Consider the following 15,474-nt stretch of genomic DNA (forward strand, 5'->3'; position numbering starts at 1 on the left):
TCAAAAAACACAGAACAGAAGGTGTAGAAGTGAAAACAGAAAGAAAGAAGAGTGCAGAGGGTCCAAAATAAGGATGTAGGATACAAAGTAGAGAGAGGAAGGAATGAAAGTAGACAGAAAAGGAGGGACACAGAAGCAAAGAAGATGAACGCACAAAGGCGGGGAGGGCAGAATGGGAAAAGAAAATGCTCGGAGACAGGAGAGGGTGTGACACAGAGACAGAAGAAGCTGGAGAAGTGTATTAGAAATACAGAAGGTGTGAGGTGAAGCTGGAAGAAGATGAAGAGGACACGACGATGGCAGAGCGATGGAGGTTAGGAATGAATTGTATAAGCAGAGCAGTGGGGAAGATGACCAAAAGAAAGAGAGGATGATTAAATGATGGAACAGAAGCACAGAGAGGAAAAAGTACAGACTGTGACTGAAAGGGAGATGAGGACGGGCTGATGGTTTTAGGATAGGAGGTGGGGGTGCAGGATGAAGGAAAAGGTAGATAAAGAAGGTGAAGACTCAAGGGAAGATGAAAGAGGGGAAGGAAGATTGCTGAAGGAGCACACTGGAGAGCAGTGGAAGTGTAAAGGAAACTGAGAGCAAGGCAGGGTTCAGAGGAAGAGGGGTGCCAGAGGCCATGACAACTCGATACAGGATAAGATGATGTAAAAGAAAAATGTCAAACAAAAATTGACAGCTGGATGGAAGAGAGAGAAAAGCCAAGGGGGTGGGGGATAGAGGGGGCTGGAAATATAAGAGGGGTTGCATAGATAAGAAGGAAAGTTAGAAATTTTAATGAAGGGAGATGGAAAAAGAGAACAATATGGCTGAGAAAGTTAGAGGAAAGGCAGATAGGGAGATAAGAGATACATCATGTGATCGTCTGTGCCAGAAAACGAGCAATGTTGAGAGAGGGGAGCTGAAAGCAGGAGCCAAAGAAGACAGCCAGAGAGAAAGGCTGGATGGACGAAGGCGGGAGATACTGGAAAGAAAAGAGACATAATAATAATAATAATAATGATAATACATTTTATTTGAGGGCGCCTTTCAGAAACCCAAGGTCTCCTTACAAAAAACACAATTAATAAAAGGAACAGTAGTCATAAAATACATAAAATAAGTTAAAATTACAAAACAGAGCGTGACAACAGATAAAATCAGCATTAAAGCGAATAAGCCAGTTTAAACAGGTGTGTTTTGAGCTGTGTCTTAAATACGGAGAGGGAGTCAATATTTCTTAGTGCAGGAGGAAGAGAGTTCCAGAGCCGGGGAGTAGAGCGACTGAAAGCTCTGTTCCCCATAGTGATAAGGTGTGAGGACGGAACGGTAAGATGAGTAGCAGATGATGATCTGAGAGGGTGGGAAACAGTTGTGATATGGAGCAGGTCACACAAATATGAAGGAGCAGATTTATGGATACATCTGAACGTGAGAAGTAAGATTTTAAAATTTATCCTGGCTTCTATGGGCAACCAGTGAAGCTGCTGAAGAACTGGTATATATATATATATATATATATATATATATATATATATATATATATATATATATATATATATATATATTTAAAACAGAAGAACTGGTAACATTTTATGTTCCAAGAGTCAGGTGTAAGGTGTACAGTAATTAAATGGATTTTCAGTGTATTTTATTTGAAATTATTATTAAATTATTATTATATTTAGATTTAAATACTTCAAGGTCCACTGATGCACCAAAAAGTATCGCGTATTTACGATATTAGAAGCAGAAATATTGTTTTTAAGCAGAATTAGCAAAAAATACATTAAAAAATACATAAAATTACTATTTTCTAAAATTATACAGTGTTTCTGAAGAAGAATTGTATTGGGTCATTTTTAGTTGCCAATTTGTAACAATCTTCCAAATCCCTACACGACAATACTTACTGTACATAATACCATTAAATATCCCAAATTTATGCATATTGCTGTCATTGAACTGTGGCTGTAAATTTTCTCCTTAGCCAAACTTGACTAAAAGAGAAATTTTCCATTTGACATCAAATACAAAGGGCTTTTTTTCCCCTGGTACTGTTTGCTTGGATTTGGGTCATAAGATGAATATAAATAAATAAATCGAGGTGCTGTTGCATCAAACATTACAAGCAAACTTAGCAGAAAACAAATTCAGTGAGTTGAAAGCTTTTATTTATATTTTAGATAATAAAACAAGAGCAACATTCACAAAAAAATGTTTTATGCTTATATAAAAAATGAAATGTAGAATCAAAGAAATCTTTCATTTCTTAAATGTCCGGTGTCCGTTTTCCCTTTCGGCCACACTCGCCTGAAAGGAAAGGAGAAAATTCATTTTTTTTAAAAAAGAAGACAAAAAAATGAGGTCAGGTCTTTGCCTGCCTTTTGACAGCAATGACAGATGCATCAGTGAATCTAAACACTGAATTATTCAGGAGAAAAACTTACAAGAAGTCCTTTCACTCTGTACATTTTGGCAAAAGGTGATTCCTCTGCACAACCGAAAACACTGCAAGGTGCTTCGACGCGTGGGAACTCTTCAACCATCTTTTGTTGAGGAAAAATGAAGAAACATTGCTGTGAAAAGCAACAGCTGCTAATGTACAGATAAAGAGTTGCTGTTAGACTAATGCTTACATTGCCCAGTGTGTCTGAGAAGTTGTCCAGATCCCTCTTCCCTCCTGGGCTCAGTCCGTATGACCAGTGCTGACAGCAGCCCTGTGGAAACACCGTCCCTGCGAGCAGCAGCCACAGTGCCAAGATTTTTGCAGCCATTCTGAGGATAAAGCTTCACATTTTGCACGTAAGCATGTTAATGATAGAATTTTTCCCCCATTTAACTCCAGATATTGTTTCAGTCCTTATCACATTTCAGATAAGACCTTACCTTCTGTGCATTAGACAAGAACTTCTGATCTCTTCTGCTGTCCTTTGTGAAGTCTGCTGCACATGATTTTCCAAGATTTATATAAGTGTGCTTTGTTTCCGCCAACACTTCACTACAGGGGGTCACAAAGTGGGATTAAGCAACACTTGGCAACTCTGGCAACCCACAGAGCTGTTTGAACAATTGCACCTGATGTGTGATTTTTGCAGTTTCTGATCATTTTATGATGTACTTTGAACTGACTTCACAAGATATATGACAGTTATTCCAGAACTGCTTTGGTATGTTTTTCACCTCATGTGTACCCTGATGTACACAAACATCTGTTTTACAGAGCTGCACGTCTCTGGGCAAAAATGCTATGTTGATGTGAGAGAATGGGCAGGCTGCTTTGAACGGATAGTAAGGCAACAGTAACCCAAATAACCAATTATAACAACCAGGGTATGCAGAAGAACATCTGCAGCAGCAGAAGACCACACCAGGTGCCACTACTGTCAGCTAAGAGGAGGAAACTGAGGCTACAGTTTAAACTGGCTCACCAAAATTGGTCAGCATAAAATTTGGAAAACATTCTGATTCACCAGTCTCAATTTCTGTTGCAACATTTGGATGGTAGGGTCAGAATTTGGTGTAAATAATGAAAGCATGAATGCATCATGCCTTGTATCATGTCCATTGACCGTGTTCATCCCTTTTAACCATAATGTACCAGCAGGATTATGCGCTAAAATCTCCTGAAAGTGGTTTCTTTAAGATGAAAGTGAGCCACTGGGGTTAAATGGTCTCCACAGTTCTTTGTTTTGTCCCTAGCTGGCGGTCAGCAGGGGAGGTCGAAGCAAATACGTCGCTGTGGGTGCCGTAGGGTTTCCATCTTGGTCAACAATGCACTTCCAGTCATTGCGATCTGTGGCCTTGACCTTTGCTTGCTTGATGGTTAGACATCGTTGTTTAAGATTGTCTTCAATTTGCTTGATCCAAGTCGTCTTGGGTGCATCACACTCGATTCTCCAGTGGGCGGTGCACTGCTGCAGCAGAAGGCGATATGGCAGGTGATGGTTGCTCATGCAGCAGACATGGCCAAACCATTGCAGTCGTCACTTCAGGGTCAGCTCTTCCATTTAGGGCTGCTGGTGACATTGACTACGTGTCACGCTGTTGCTGAGGTGGTCACGGAGGGACACTCGGAAAATCTGACGCAAACGGCCCATTTGGGAGACCTCGAGCTTGTTGAGGTCGTGCTTGAGGATGACCCAGGGCTCGGATCAGTAGAGAAAAATGGGCAATACCAGTGAGCAGTACAGGCAGATTTTGGTGATGAGGGTGACGTTTGTCTTTTTCCAGATGCACCATCGTAAGGAGGGGAATGCCACCGCCGCTTGACCAATTCTTGAGTACATTTCCGCTGTTGATGCCACTTTATTTTCTTGCACCAGAGAGCCGAGGTCTTTGAATTCCCGCAGTTGTTCGATTTGCATGGTGGCTGCATAAGGTTTTCTCAGTTACCAGCTTTCAATCTAACAGAGCATCTTTGGGATGTAGCAGAATGGGAGATTAACATCATAAATGTGTAGCCGACAAATCTGCAACAGTGCGACACTACCACCCTGGTGCTAATAAGGTGTAACTAATAAAGTGTCCAGCGAGTGTATGTTTTCCTAATACTCACAACATAGACCTTTAGTCTTTCCAGCTGTTGGTCGTCAGATGTTGTATTTCAAAATATATTCCAAGTGTGTAAGAATAGAACTATTCGGCCGATAGGAAGATTATCTATTTTGCTCATAAAGACAAGTGCAACTAATGGCAGCTCAAGCTGTAGACAGCTGTGCTGAGTCATAGGCCAAAATGTCTAAAAACATTTGCAAATTCTAACAAAGAATGACAAATGCTCATTCAAATGAGCACAAGCAGCAGTTCTGAAGGATGTGACATGTTGTTTAGATGACTGTCATTCAAGAACTGAGCCAAAGCAACCGAGAAAGAAAAACAGATGACAAAGACTTTTTCTTCATAGCAGTTTATTTATAACAGTCATTTATGGAAACATATTTCCATGGTCGAGTGCAATATTCATAGACAGGGATAACTACACAACTCCCTGCCTCAAACAAATCAACCCCTGCCCCATATTGCATTTAGTGAGATGTATTAAAATAAATAACCATAGCTCTTCCATTGGTTTTCACACTCAGGGTGAAATACACATTATGATTGCCTTCATCATTCATTCTCACAGGCCGGGTACCTTCCACTTCATTGAGTGAATAATATTGCATCATTGGTGCAGCTTCGAGCTACAGCCAGAGAAACTTCACTGGTCAAAGACACAGCTTTCCCCCTCCCCCCTCACATGCAAACGGACACTGTGGAACAAGAACTGAAGTTAGATCCTTCAGAAAACAGCTGACAACACCTCTGTCTACTCTAAGAATGACTTTTTGGGGAAGTTTTGGAAGCACTGGATTTGCTTTACACAAGATTACATAAGAAAAGCACCAAACCTTTTTGGTGAAAGGATATACCACGTTACACGTTAACATATACATGTGCAAACAAGTTTAAAGCATGATTAAGTGACATACATAAATACACGAAGCACGTTCCAGGCAAACCCCACTTTAACAACATGAAAATGGACTCTCCTGCCGTACTGGGGATCGGATAAATAACGGATGATGTGCATGAACGTTACGATAAGCTTTGCCACATCCGAATGCATGCAGTTGTGGATCACTCACACCTCGGGTTAATAAGAGGTAGATTCACAGAGCACAAAACCAGGGAAAGCTTTTTTTTTTGTTTTGTTTTTTTAGGAGACAGAAAAACGTCAAACTAGAAAAACAAACCTCACAGCTATACATCTTGTATTGCATACTCGAGCTGTGTTTAAAACGAGCCTGTAGCATAGTTTTATGTTGCTCTAACAGCACTTTTAGCCTGTTAGACTGTGCTAGTGTATGGCTTTGGCTTGCATTATTTCTTTTATAATAATATGTTGTATATCCAGCAATATTAAGTTACATACTTAAAGAAGAATATATATATTGACACAGTTATTGGTAATTAACCCTCTTCCATTTCTGCTACAGCAGCATGCAGTGAAGCTCAATGCTCTGAGCTTTACTGCTCAAAGGTAAGCTGACTTTGATTCCTATTAACATGTCAAGTAATATGAAATAAAAGTATGAAACTAAATGAGTATAGTCACTGGATTACATCCAGACACATCTACACAAACTAGGAACCTTTTACTTTTTTTGGTGATAAACGCAGCTGAACATTCTCAAAACATCCTACCATACAAACATACATAAGACAACCCTGGATAAATTCTAGTGCAATATATTTAAAGCTAACATAATATTGGTGGAATGCCAGGGGTGTGCATACGTATACCTGTACTGCACTGATAGGTATAGAGAGATTGAAAAGGAGCGACTTGGGGAAAGCTGTGGCCCGCATTGGACTTGCAGGTGTGGTGTTGAGTTATCTAACACTCTGTGACATGTGCAGAGGGGTCAGCATCTCTTCAAAAATGGCTCCCTTGACATTGGACCCTCTCAGGTTAGCTTCTTGTAGATCACAGCCAGACAGATCACAGTTCTGGACAGGAGAAAAAAAACAAAACAATAAAAATTCCTAAGTAATGAGGCGAGCCTTACCGTCTTTGGCCTGTGCTGTTAACACTGTGTGGATTGTGACAGATCGACCAGTTTCTTGTAAGTTTAGTGAAGCTTTCAATCAGCAGTTTAATCATTTACAAATGTGCTTCAGGTCAGTGTCTATTTGCTCCACAATCATTCGAAAAGCACAAAGTTTGAGATCTTCAAGTTAAAATGAACAGAAAATGGAGAAAGAGCGATAAATTAAACCTGTTTTTGCATGTCATCTAGTTTTAAGATTTCAGGAAACATAAAAAGTAAAAAACAAACAAAAACAAAAAAAAAATGTGGGACTTTGCTTTTCGCAAGCTGCATCACATATTGGGAATTTTATTCAGATTCGCAGTGTCATTATTTCTGCTCCTGGTTTTGATGTCATAAACAAAATCTGCCACCTGAGCCCACTTTATTCTGTGCTTTTAAAGATAATCCTTGACTCACCTCGAGATCTGTCCCTGCTAAAGTAGCTCCCCGCAGATTACAGTTCTTCAGCTTTGCATTTTTGAGAGTGGCCACACGCAAGTTGATACCGGTCATTTGGCTTCCTTCCATGTCGACTCCTTTCAGGTTAGCGCCTGATTTAAAAAAATAAATAAATAAAAATAATAATAATAATAATAAAAATCGTACAGTTAAAACAAAAACAAAAAATAAAAACTAAACTAAGGCTGCCTCCTTTTTCATCAGAAAAGCTTTAAAGATTACCTTCCAGATTGGCCTTCAGTCCAGATGGATCTTCAAAATTGCATCCTTTGAGAGAAGCTCCCTCAGCATTGGAACACAGCATCTTCACCCCTTGTAAGTTAGCACCCTGCAACCAGCAGAGCAAAGAGCAAAAGTTTTTATGATAGTCTGACCTAACCTCTACAAATTATTAATGGAAAGATTATGGAGAAAAAAAAAGTGCTGTTTTTTTTAAATAAGCTGAATGTAAGAGGAAGATTTGTAGCAGTATCTTTAAGATATTAAAGAACAGAGTAGTCCTTTTTTCTACACAAGTGAGGGGGCAGCAGATAGAGAGACCAAAAATCCTAAGACAAGTACATTTTTGCATCACCACAAGGCCAACATCTAAAAAACATAACAAACAAAAAATAGCACATTAAGATACACGGAAGGAGGAAGCATTTACAGACGTGAATGGATATGTATAAGATTTAGCCTGAACAACACCAGAGCTGCCACGCTTACATCCAGGTTGGCTCCAGAGAGATCAGCCCGCTCCAGATTGGAGCAACACAGGTTGGCATGTGTCAGATTGCAGCGGCTGAGGTTAGCCATCTTGAAATTGATGTAGCGCAGGTCAAGTCGGGACAGATCGGCGCCACTGAAATTGAGTCCCTAGAAACATTAAGAGCAATGGGGTCAAGTATAAATTTGATCAGATGATATGAGAGTGAATTAAAACAGTTTTATCTAACCGTACCTGACAGCGGAGCTCTGACTTGGTCGGTGTTGCCAAAAGAAAACGGACAAACTCTTTGCGGGAAATAGGAGAGTGGTCCTCGGGTGGCTGCGAGTTCTGTTTAAAAAGAAAGCATGCAAGGGAGAGATCACATTTTTAACAACCATGTTTCCAAAGAAGCAGAGGTGATATGTAAAAATCAAAATTCTCAGTTAAATTTGGGCTTTCAGTGAGTTCCAAATGACTCCATACTTTCTGCATTTACAAAGACAGATTATAATTCTAATAATAAAATATTAATGTTAAAACTAATTTTTTTTTTTTTTTTTTATAAATAATTGAAAAATATATTCCGATATTGAATTTCCCAAAAAACTGTGGGGGGAAAAAAAGCAACCACGTGGCAGATCATAATATCAAATAAAGTTAATTGACAACAGCTCATTAGCATGAATGGGTATTTATCCATTCCACTGCACACAATGGACAAGACCAAAAACTTGTATTGTTGTGTTTTAGTAACACAGACATGGACTCAGGAACACGTCTGAAAACAAATGACGGTAAACTGTTTCCAGGTGCACCCATAAATGGAGCGTCAATACGGAGAGAAATAATGGGATTAGCCGGCTTATTAAGAGCACAGCTCAAAGTCAGCATGTGTGGTGGTGGTGCATTAATGCACATGGCATGGGTAACTAGCACATCTGTGAACGCACCATTTAAGATGAATGGCATACACAATTTGACGTGACATATTCTACCTTCCAGTTGATTTGTTTCCTTTTCAAGGAAAGCCTACACCATTCATGTAAGACAATGCCAACCACATTCTATGGCAGCTGTGACTCAGGAGGTAGAGCAGGTCGTGTATCAGTCGGAGCAGCGGTCCCAAACCTTTTTTGCACCACGGACCAGTTTAATGTCAGACAATATTTTCACAGACCAGCCTTTAAGGTGTCGCAGATAAATACAACAAAATAAAATGATACAGACAAAAACTGTGGCATTATGTAAATATAATAATAAATTCCGCTGTGTAATTGTGTAACTTTATTAGCAGCGTCCTCCTGAAATGCGCCAACAACATTGAGAGTAACATCCTCCTCTCTGCTTCTTGATGCTCTCTGGTCGCTATGGTAACACGTAAATATTTCCTTCAAAATAAGACACACGACTACAACACGGGAAAAGACCCAGGGAAACCGACTTAACGATAAAAACCCTGAAAACCATACATTTCACACCCGAGCCTCAACTCTCGCGGCACGGTACCAAACGACTCACGGACCGCTACCGGTCCGTGGCCCGGGTGTTGGGGACCACTGAGTCAGAGGATTGATTCCCCAGCCGGGGGTAGTTGGGCAAGATACTCAACCTCGAGTTGCTCCTAATGCAACCATTGGTGTGAGTATAAATGCTAGACAAAACACTTGGGTGTAAGAAGAAAAAAAAAGAAGTGGTTATATAGATATATGTGTAACGGGTGAATGTGGCTTGTAGTTATAAGCACTCTGCATGCTCAGTTACAGTTTACCAGCTTCACATAGCAACATGGCTGCATAATAAAAGCATCTGAATGTGAAGCTGGCATGGACTGAAAGACTAAAAACAAAAACATGCACAAAAAGTACAACAATTGCTTTCCCAGAGTGTTGTTTCTTTAAAAAAAGAAAAGAAAAAAATAACATTACAGTTATCAAATTCAAAATGAGTATGCAATTTTAATACTTCTTGTTTTTTTTCTTCTTTGTACTGTTCTCTATCAAATATCGGGTTTAACTGGTTTACAAATTACTTCAGTTTGTTTTTATTAACATTTTTAACAGCATAAAACATGATTTTATTGTAAACTAGCTTTTTGACTTCCGCATTAAAAACTACCTTGATCGCTACTTCAAGCTGTTCAGCAAGCTGCTCAATTCCAAAGAAGCGAGCCTCCTCGAGGACACCTGGAAAACATTCAGGAGATTGCTACATATCCCTCAATTTTTTTTTAACATTTTAGACATTAGATCACTTGCATGCAGGTAGACCTCATCATTTAGGAATAACATTTTTAAAAGAAGAAAAAAAAAAGAAAAAGAAGAAAGGTTACCTCGTATATTTATGCCTTCATTGATAATGAGCTGACCGTGTCTCAAGTAGTTGAGAATAGGCTCAAAGTACTCAGGGCTGCGGTCAATGAGGTAAGCCCCATGCTCGTCCTGTTTGTTTCCCCACACATCTGAAAACAGACACAACACAGAGCTTGACGAAACTTACTCAATAACATGGCTGAATAAGAACTGAAATGCTCATTGATCAGCTGGTCTCAGTACCCTTCTCTCGAAACATGTGAGCGAGCATACTCTCCGGCTCCTTGCTGACCAAGGTGCTCCTGATTATAAAAGAAGATGCATTCAGCAACCAGAGAACAGAGAAACAACGAATGAGATATGGCATGAAAGCTGAATTTAAAGCGCAAATACCTGGTGGTGGTGAAAAGACGGCCACCAATGTTAAGGGTTAGCCAGTCAGTGTGAGCTGCCAGCGGATCTGATGTAATCTTGGCTTCATTTTGAGGGTCTGTGATAATAAAGTGAAGGAAGACAACAGAGACATTGAAACCTTTGGACACTCTGACAGTGGATGAGACTCCAGCAGCAGACATGCCAGCACTCACCAATAAATGGATCTCCTTCTGACACATACAGCACGTCGTCATCTCTGGGAGAGGCACAGACGCACATGTCAGAAACATAATGTAGAGAGGCGACCTTCAAATTTGTTGTCACAGCTGAGCTTACCTTATAAGGGCAATGTCATCAATGAGACCACCCTTTCCATTGTACAAACAGGAGGCTTTGATTCCTAACTTATTGCTTGCTACAGATAGTAAGTCAGACAAGGTTCCGTATACTGCTACAACCTAAAGAGAGAGGGGGGGAAAAACGATGGATTAAGGACTGAAAGAAAAAGTGTCACTCCAGCCTAACATACACATGACATAAATGACTCACGGTGGAAATGGTGATTGACCTTAAAGTTCAACGGTAGTTTATTTGTGGAAAAAATGTAATAAAGTCAGAGATTAACCCTGTCATCATATGAGTACATGATGTGGCGTTTGAGTATCAGCAGTTAGCAGTGCATCCTGAAACACCTTAGGTACGTACAGTGGAAAAAGCCAGTCATTCTGCGGCCCAAGCTCTCACACTCAGCAGCCTCACCTATTACCCACCTTGCCATTTTTACATGTCCCGTTAACAAATAACGTGACTCTTCTCATTCTTCACGCGCTATGGCTGAAGGTCTAGTAAGGCTAAAATAATAGGACAATGACGTATCCTTTCCCAGCTAGTCTCCTTTTCGTGTGCCGAAACAAATGAAGCTGACTAGCTTGCTGCATCAGACAACAACACGAGACAAAAGATGCCTTCACAGCTGTCGGGAAAACTAGATATTCTTTGCAAGTGTAACTTGGAGGAATACTTATAGGCACAGCTGAACTTGGGAGTGTTATTATTATATTTAAATAGCTCAGTGTGTTTTCTATTGAGTCAACTGTATTAATTTATTGTATCTGTGCTGTTGTCAAGCATTAAATAGAGCTGATGGTGTGATATGTATAAGTTTCAAACAGCATACGTAATTTTTGATGCTTATAAAATGATAATGTAAGCGTGAGCAGTTGCAGTCGCTGTAGAAGTGTATCACTGATAATAATTATGTCACCACAGGTCAAAGTTAACCGCGGCCGCTAATTTGCCTAAACAAATCTATTAATGTAACGCTACCAAATCTGAGAGCATCTGAAGGGGCCTGTAAACAGCTCTGTAATTGGCTGAGAGGCTTCTACGTAAGCACGTTTCGTGCGTAAGTTATTTGTAGCGCTAGCGTTTAGCCATCCTGAAGGTTTTCGTTTCGTGTGAAGAAAAGCGCCACTCATTCGCATCAGCCTTTATCTTATTTCAAATGTAACATGTCAACTTGTCATCGGGCCAAACATTCATTGGCTCATTAACAGCATTTTTGCGGCTTGTTTGTTGCGACGTAGTCCTGTTGGTGGTGGTAATGCGCCACAGAGCAGCCCAACAATAGTAGTAGAAGAAGAACAATGTTACTGTCAACAGAGTAATGTTTGACAGCCTTTCTGTAACTATAAACTTGCGTTCACCTTCAGGTTTGAATGTTTTCATTTATCGCGTTTTTAAGAAATGTCTGACAGACAGCATTGTTTGTGCTGCTCTCATCCCGTCTCCTCTGCTGGTGTTTACCAGACGCTGTACGAAATGGATTTTGAACGAGGTTTGCATTCACCTTTCAGACATGTGGTGGTTGAGTTAAACCTCACTGCTATCAAATATGTAGACTAGGCCAAGCAATACTATTTTGTTCTGATTTGAAAGATGTGTCAGTGAAGTAGGGTGCTGTGCGTCCTGTGCAGGTATCTGGTCTGCTGCAATGAATGGAGACTTGGAGCGGGTAAAGGACTTAGTGCAGAAGGGGACAGACCCTAATTTGAGAGACTCAGCTGGATACACCGCTCTGGTGAGTTTACAGAAGACACGTTTGGCTGCACAGCATGAGCTCATGTACCTAATGTACCCATGTACCTAAACTTGTAATTTACTAATGCTGTTTTCCCTTTTAGCACTATGGAAGCCGCAGTGGTCATCTCTCTGTGTGCAAGTTTCTTCTTGAGAACGGTGCCTGTGCGTCTCCGCAGACGCCAGGCGGGGCCACGCCGCTCCATCGATCAGCTTACTGCGGTCATCTGAATGTGGTAAGACTCCTTCTCCAACACAGAGCAGATCCAGCACTCTGTGATGATGATGGCATGTCCCCTTTACACAAGGTACAGAATTTCCAGCAATAACACAGCCATTCTGCTGAGATATAATCATTTAACTTGTGTCTGCATCTTTTACTCTCTTACATGGTTGAGCAGGCTGCAGAAGGGGGCCACGAAGAGGTCTGTCAGCTCCTTGTTGAGCACTGCCCAGCACTCCGCAGCCAGATGAACAAGAGGCTCCAGCTACCCTACCAGCTGGCACAGCAGGGAGACCTGCAGGACCTCTTAAAACCCCCCTGTTGATGGCAGATGCACTGAACCTGAGGCATGCTGTGTTACTAAGATCACATGAATGATCTCCCACATTTTCCTTAGCAAGCATCAGCATTCATGTTTGGAAGAGAAAGTTACAGCTGTTGATGAGAACTGAGACGTGGTGAGGAAATGGATTCGGAAGTGGGAAGAATCAATCGAACACGCCCACCTTTTGAGCTGAAGTGCTCTTGGTGGCTTAATGTTAAGATAACTGATGGTGCATTATAAGCTTTGATGTGTATTTGTGGAATTAAATTTATATCCGGACTCCTACGTTTGGTACAAGACCCAAAACAGTCACACAACTTAGCAACAGCAAGACAAGGACAACATGCCAGTGCAGAGATCATTTGAAAGCTGCAATGATGTCACAGAACTTGAACACGGAGTGCAGCTTTTAAAAGCTCACGGAGGAAACCCCTTGTGAGTGTTACACAATAGTACTAGTCACCTGTTACAGTCACAATATCAGTTTTTATAATTGGCTCTGTTGAGCATATGGCATGTGTTTCTATTAAAACTGTACGCCAACTTCTCGCCTGTTTTGGGTCGCTTTTATCTAAAAGTGATCCTTGTTGAACTTTTAAACTCTTAACAGTAGGGGGAGCTGTTGTCCTAAAAGGGCTGGACACTTTCCCTGGGACACCATCTGAATTAGATGGCAACAAGCACAAAGTGACCTCATTCAATCCTCCCAGCACATTGCTGGAGAACTAAACAGCGTAACTGTGAGAAAGAGGGAAATCTGTTACAGCTGATAGCAAGACATCACAGAAGGACACTAGTGTCCAGGCAGTTTATGTTTATGCAGCTGTACTGCTCATATATTAGTGAACTAATTCCAACAGGTTTTTTTCTGGTTTCTGGTCATTTAAAAAACAAAACATGGGCCAGCTTAAAAAGGATAAATGGACTGGTACGTATGTCACACTTTTTTACCCAAACTGTGCCTTCAGAGTGTTGTTCACAACAAGCCACATTCACCCATTCCTACAGCACTTTATTCTCTGTATTTAAGTGCTTTCTAAGTATAAGGCTCACAATGGATGGCAATTTGGGTTTCGGTATGTTTCCAGGGATAATTTAACACATGAGCTGGAGGTGCTGGGACTCGAACCACAGAACCAATTGGCCGACTTGACCTCCTGAGCCACAGTGGGATGTTCGTTGTTTCTACTTGTTTCTACTACCCTGAGCGACCGTGGCTCAGGGAGTTGGGAAGCGTATCTGTAACCGGAAGGTCACCAGGCTCTCTCTCCTGGTCATTGTGTCCTTGGGCAAGACACTTTACCCTACCGCCTACTGGTGTTGGCCAGAGGTGCCGATGGCGCGATATGGCAGCCTCGCTTCTGTCAGTCTGCCCCAGGGCAGCTGTGGCTACAACCGTAGCTTGCCTCCACCAGTGTGTGAATGTGAGAGTGAATGAATAGTGGCATTGTAAAGCGCTATATAAATCCAATCCATTATTATTACTTTACTAGTTTTACGACTGTATTTGGGGAAGCTTGTGGAACCTTCTGCTTCTGGTGCAAAGCATTAACACTTTTCTGCACCGAGATGTTGTTAGTTGTGAGTCTCAGGATTTCAGAATTAAGTTAAACCATATGAGTGTCTCACATTCTTAACGGTCTGCTGATTTTTAGCATGTAAAGCTTTTAACAAAAAAAATGGCAATTATTAGCTGTTTTTGTTTGTTTTGTACTGAGATTACTTGTTCATTTTTAAGTAATCAGACACAGGTCACATGACTGAAGGAGGCCTGGAGGTGAAAAACCTATGGAAGTATTTCCTTATACTAAAACAGATGGAAATACTTGTGTGACCATTATCTCACATGCTTACTTATTCAAAGCATGTACAATAAGTAACACATGAACATAGGAGAGATACATTTTCCTCTCAGCCTCCTACAGATGTGTGGGTATTAGTGCGGTCCGCACAGATACAAACCCACGACAGAAACCTCTCTCTGCAGTCTGAGGAACTTTCATTGGGTCCGCTGGTGGGTGGTGTTTCCAAACTACCTTCAAACCACATCCATGCCGTGACTGGAGGGGTGCCAGGCCACATCTGGAGCTGATTGCAGCTGACGCCACACAGCACAGGGAGATAGGGTGTTGAGGGGTAGATGGGGTGGGATTGGGGGTATTTTAGCTCCGAGAGCTAAGCCAAGAGAGCTGTTTATGCTCAGTGACAAGTTCCTCCTTGCACACAGCTGAGGAACTGTATCTGGGATAACCCGCTTTGATTGCCACATGTCTATAATAGCAGGGTGGTTGGCCTTTTTTTTCCCCCTTTTTTCTTTCTTGTCTGAATGGCATTAAGGAGGGGAAAAAAGCACATTCTGCTCTTTGAGTTGAACCAGTAATTTTGACTGGCACACAGACTGTCGGACCCACCCACAGCACCCTGTGATTGCTCCCCTGCCAGGCTGT

The 15,474-nt window shown here is 41.2% G+C and overlaps 3 protein-coding genes across 4 annotated transcripts; 1 reads left to right on the top strand and 2 right to left on the bottom strand.

Annotated features, from left to right (window-relative positions):
* Positions 1-2,140: 2,140 nt before the first annotated feature.
* LOC146375815 (progonadoliberin-1) lies at positions 2,141-2,982 on the bottom strand. Its single transcript, XM_084947235.1, has 4 exons — positions 2,878-2,982; positions 2,628-2,778; positions 2,439-2,537; positions 2,141-2,301 (listed from the first exon to the last, which is right to left on the bottom strand). The coding sequence occupies exons 1-4, from the start codon at positions 2,886-2,888 to the stop codon at positions 2,254-2,256; spliced, it is 309 nt and encodes a 102-aa protein (XP_084803361.1). The 5' UTR covers positions 2,889-2,982; the 3' UTR covers positions 2,141-2,253.
* Positions 2,983-4,881: 1,899 nt separating this feature from the next.
* On the bottom strand, positions 4,882-11,376 carry kctd9a (potassium channel tetramerization domain containing 9a). Its single transcript, XM_084947111.1, has 12 exons — positions 11,171-11,376; positions 10,737-10,858; positions 10,613-10,656; positions 10,419-10,515; positions 10,269-10,327; positions 10,046-10,174; positions 9,832-9,899; positions 7,969-8,064; positions 7,734-7,883; positions 7,248-7,353; positions 6,984-7,117; positions 4,882-6,483 (listed from the first exon to the last, which is right to left on the bottom strand). Exons 1-12 carry the CDS (start codon positions 11,216-11,218, stop codon positions 6,367-6,369), a joined length of 1,170 nt encoding a protein of 389 aa, XP_084803237.1. The 5' UTR covers positions 11,219-11,376; the 3' UTR covers positions 4,882-6,366.
* A 427-nt stretch (positions 11,377-11,803) lies between these two features.
* ankrd39 (ankyrin repeat domain 39) lies at positions 11,804-13,570 on the top strand. Of its 2 annotated transcripts, none has more exons than XM_084946882.1 (4): positions 11,804-12,237; positions 12,377-12,480; positions 12,584-12,787; positions 12,881-13,570. In XM_084946882.1, exons 1-4 carry the CDS (start codon positions 12,147-12,149, stop codon positions 13,025-13,027), a joined length of 546 nt encoding a protein of 181 aa, XP_084803008.1. In that variant the 5' UTR covers positions 11,804-12,146; the 3' UTR covers positions 13,028-13,570. The 2 variants fall into 2 exon arrangements, with proteins under 2 accessions (XP_084803008.1, XP_084803009.1); XM_084946883.1 differs by having other exon boundaries at positions 12,584-12,715.
* The last annotated feature ends 1,904 nt before the right edge of the window (positions 13,571-15,474 follow it).

Source organism: Perissodus microlepis, chromosome 12 (assembly GCF_051167445.1).
Source record: "Perissodus microlepis isolate ML-2025 ecotype Zambia chromosome 12, ASM5116744v1, whole genome shotgun sequence".
Lineage (NCBI taxonomy): Eukaryota > Metazoa > Chordata > Actinopteri > Cichliformes > Cichlidae > Perissodus > Perissodus microlepis.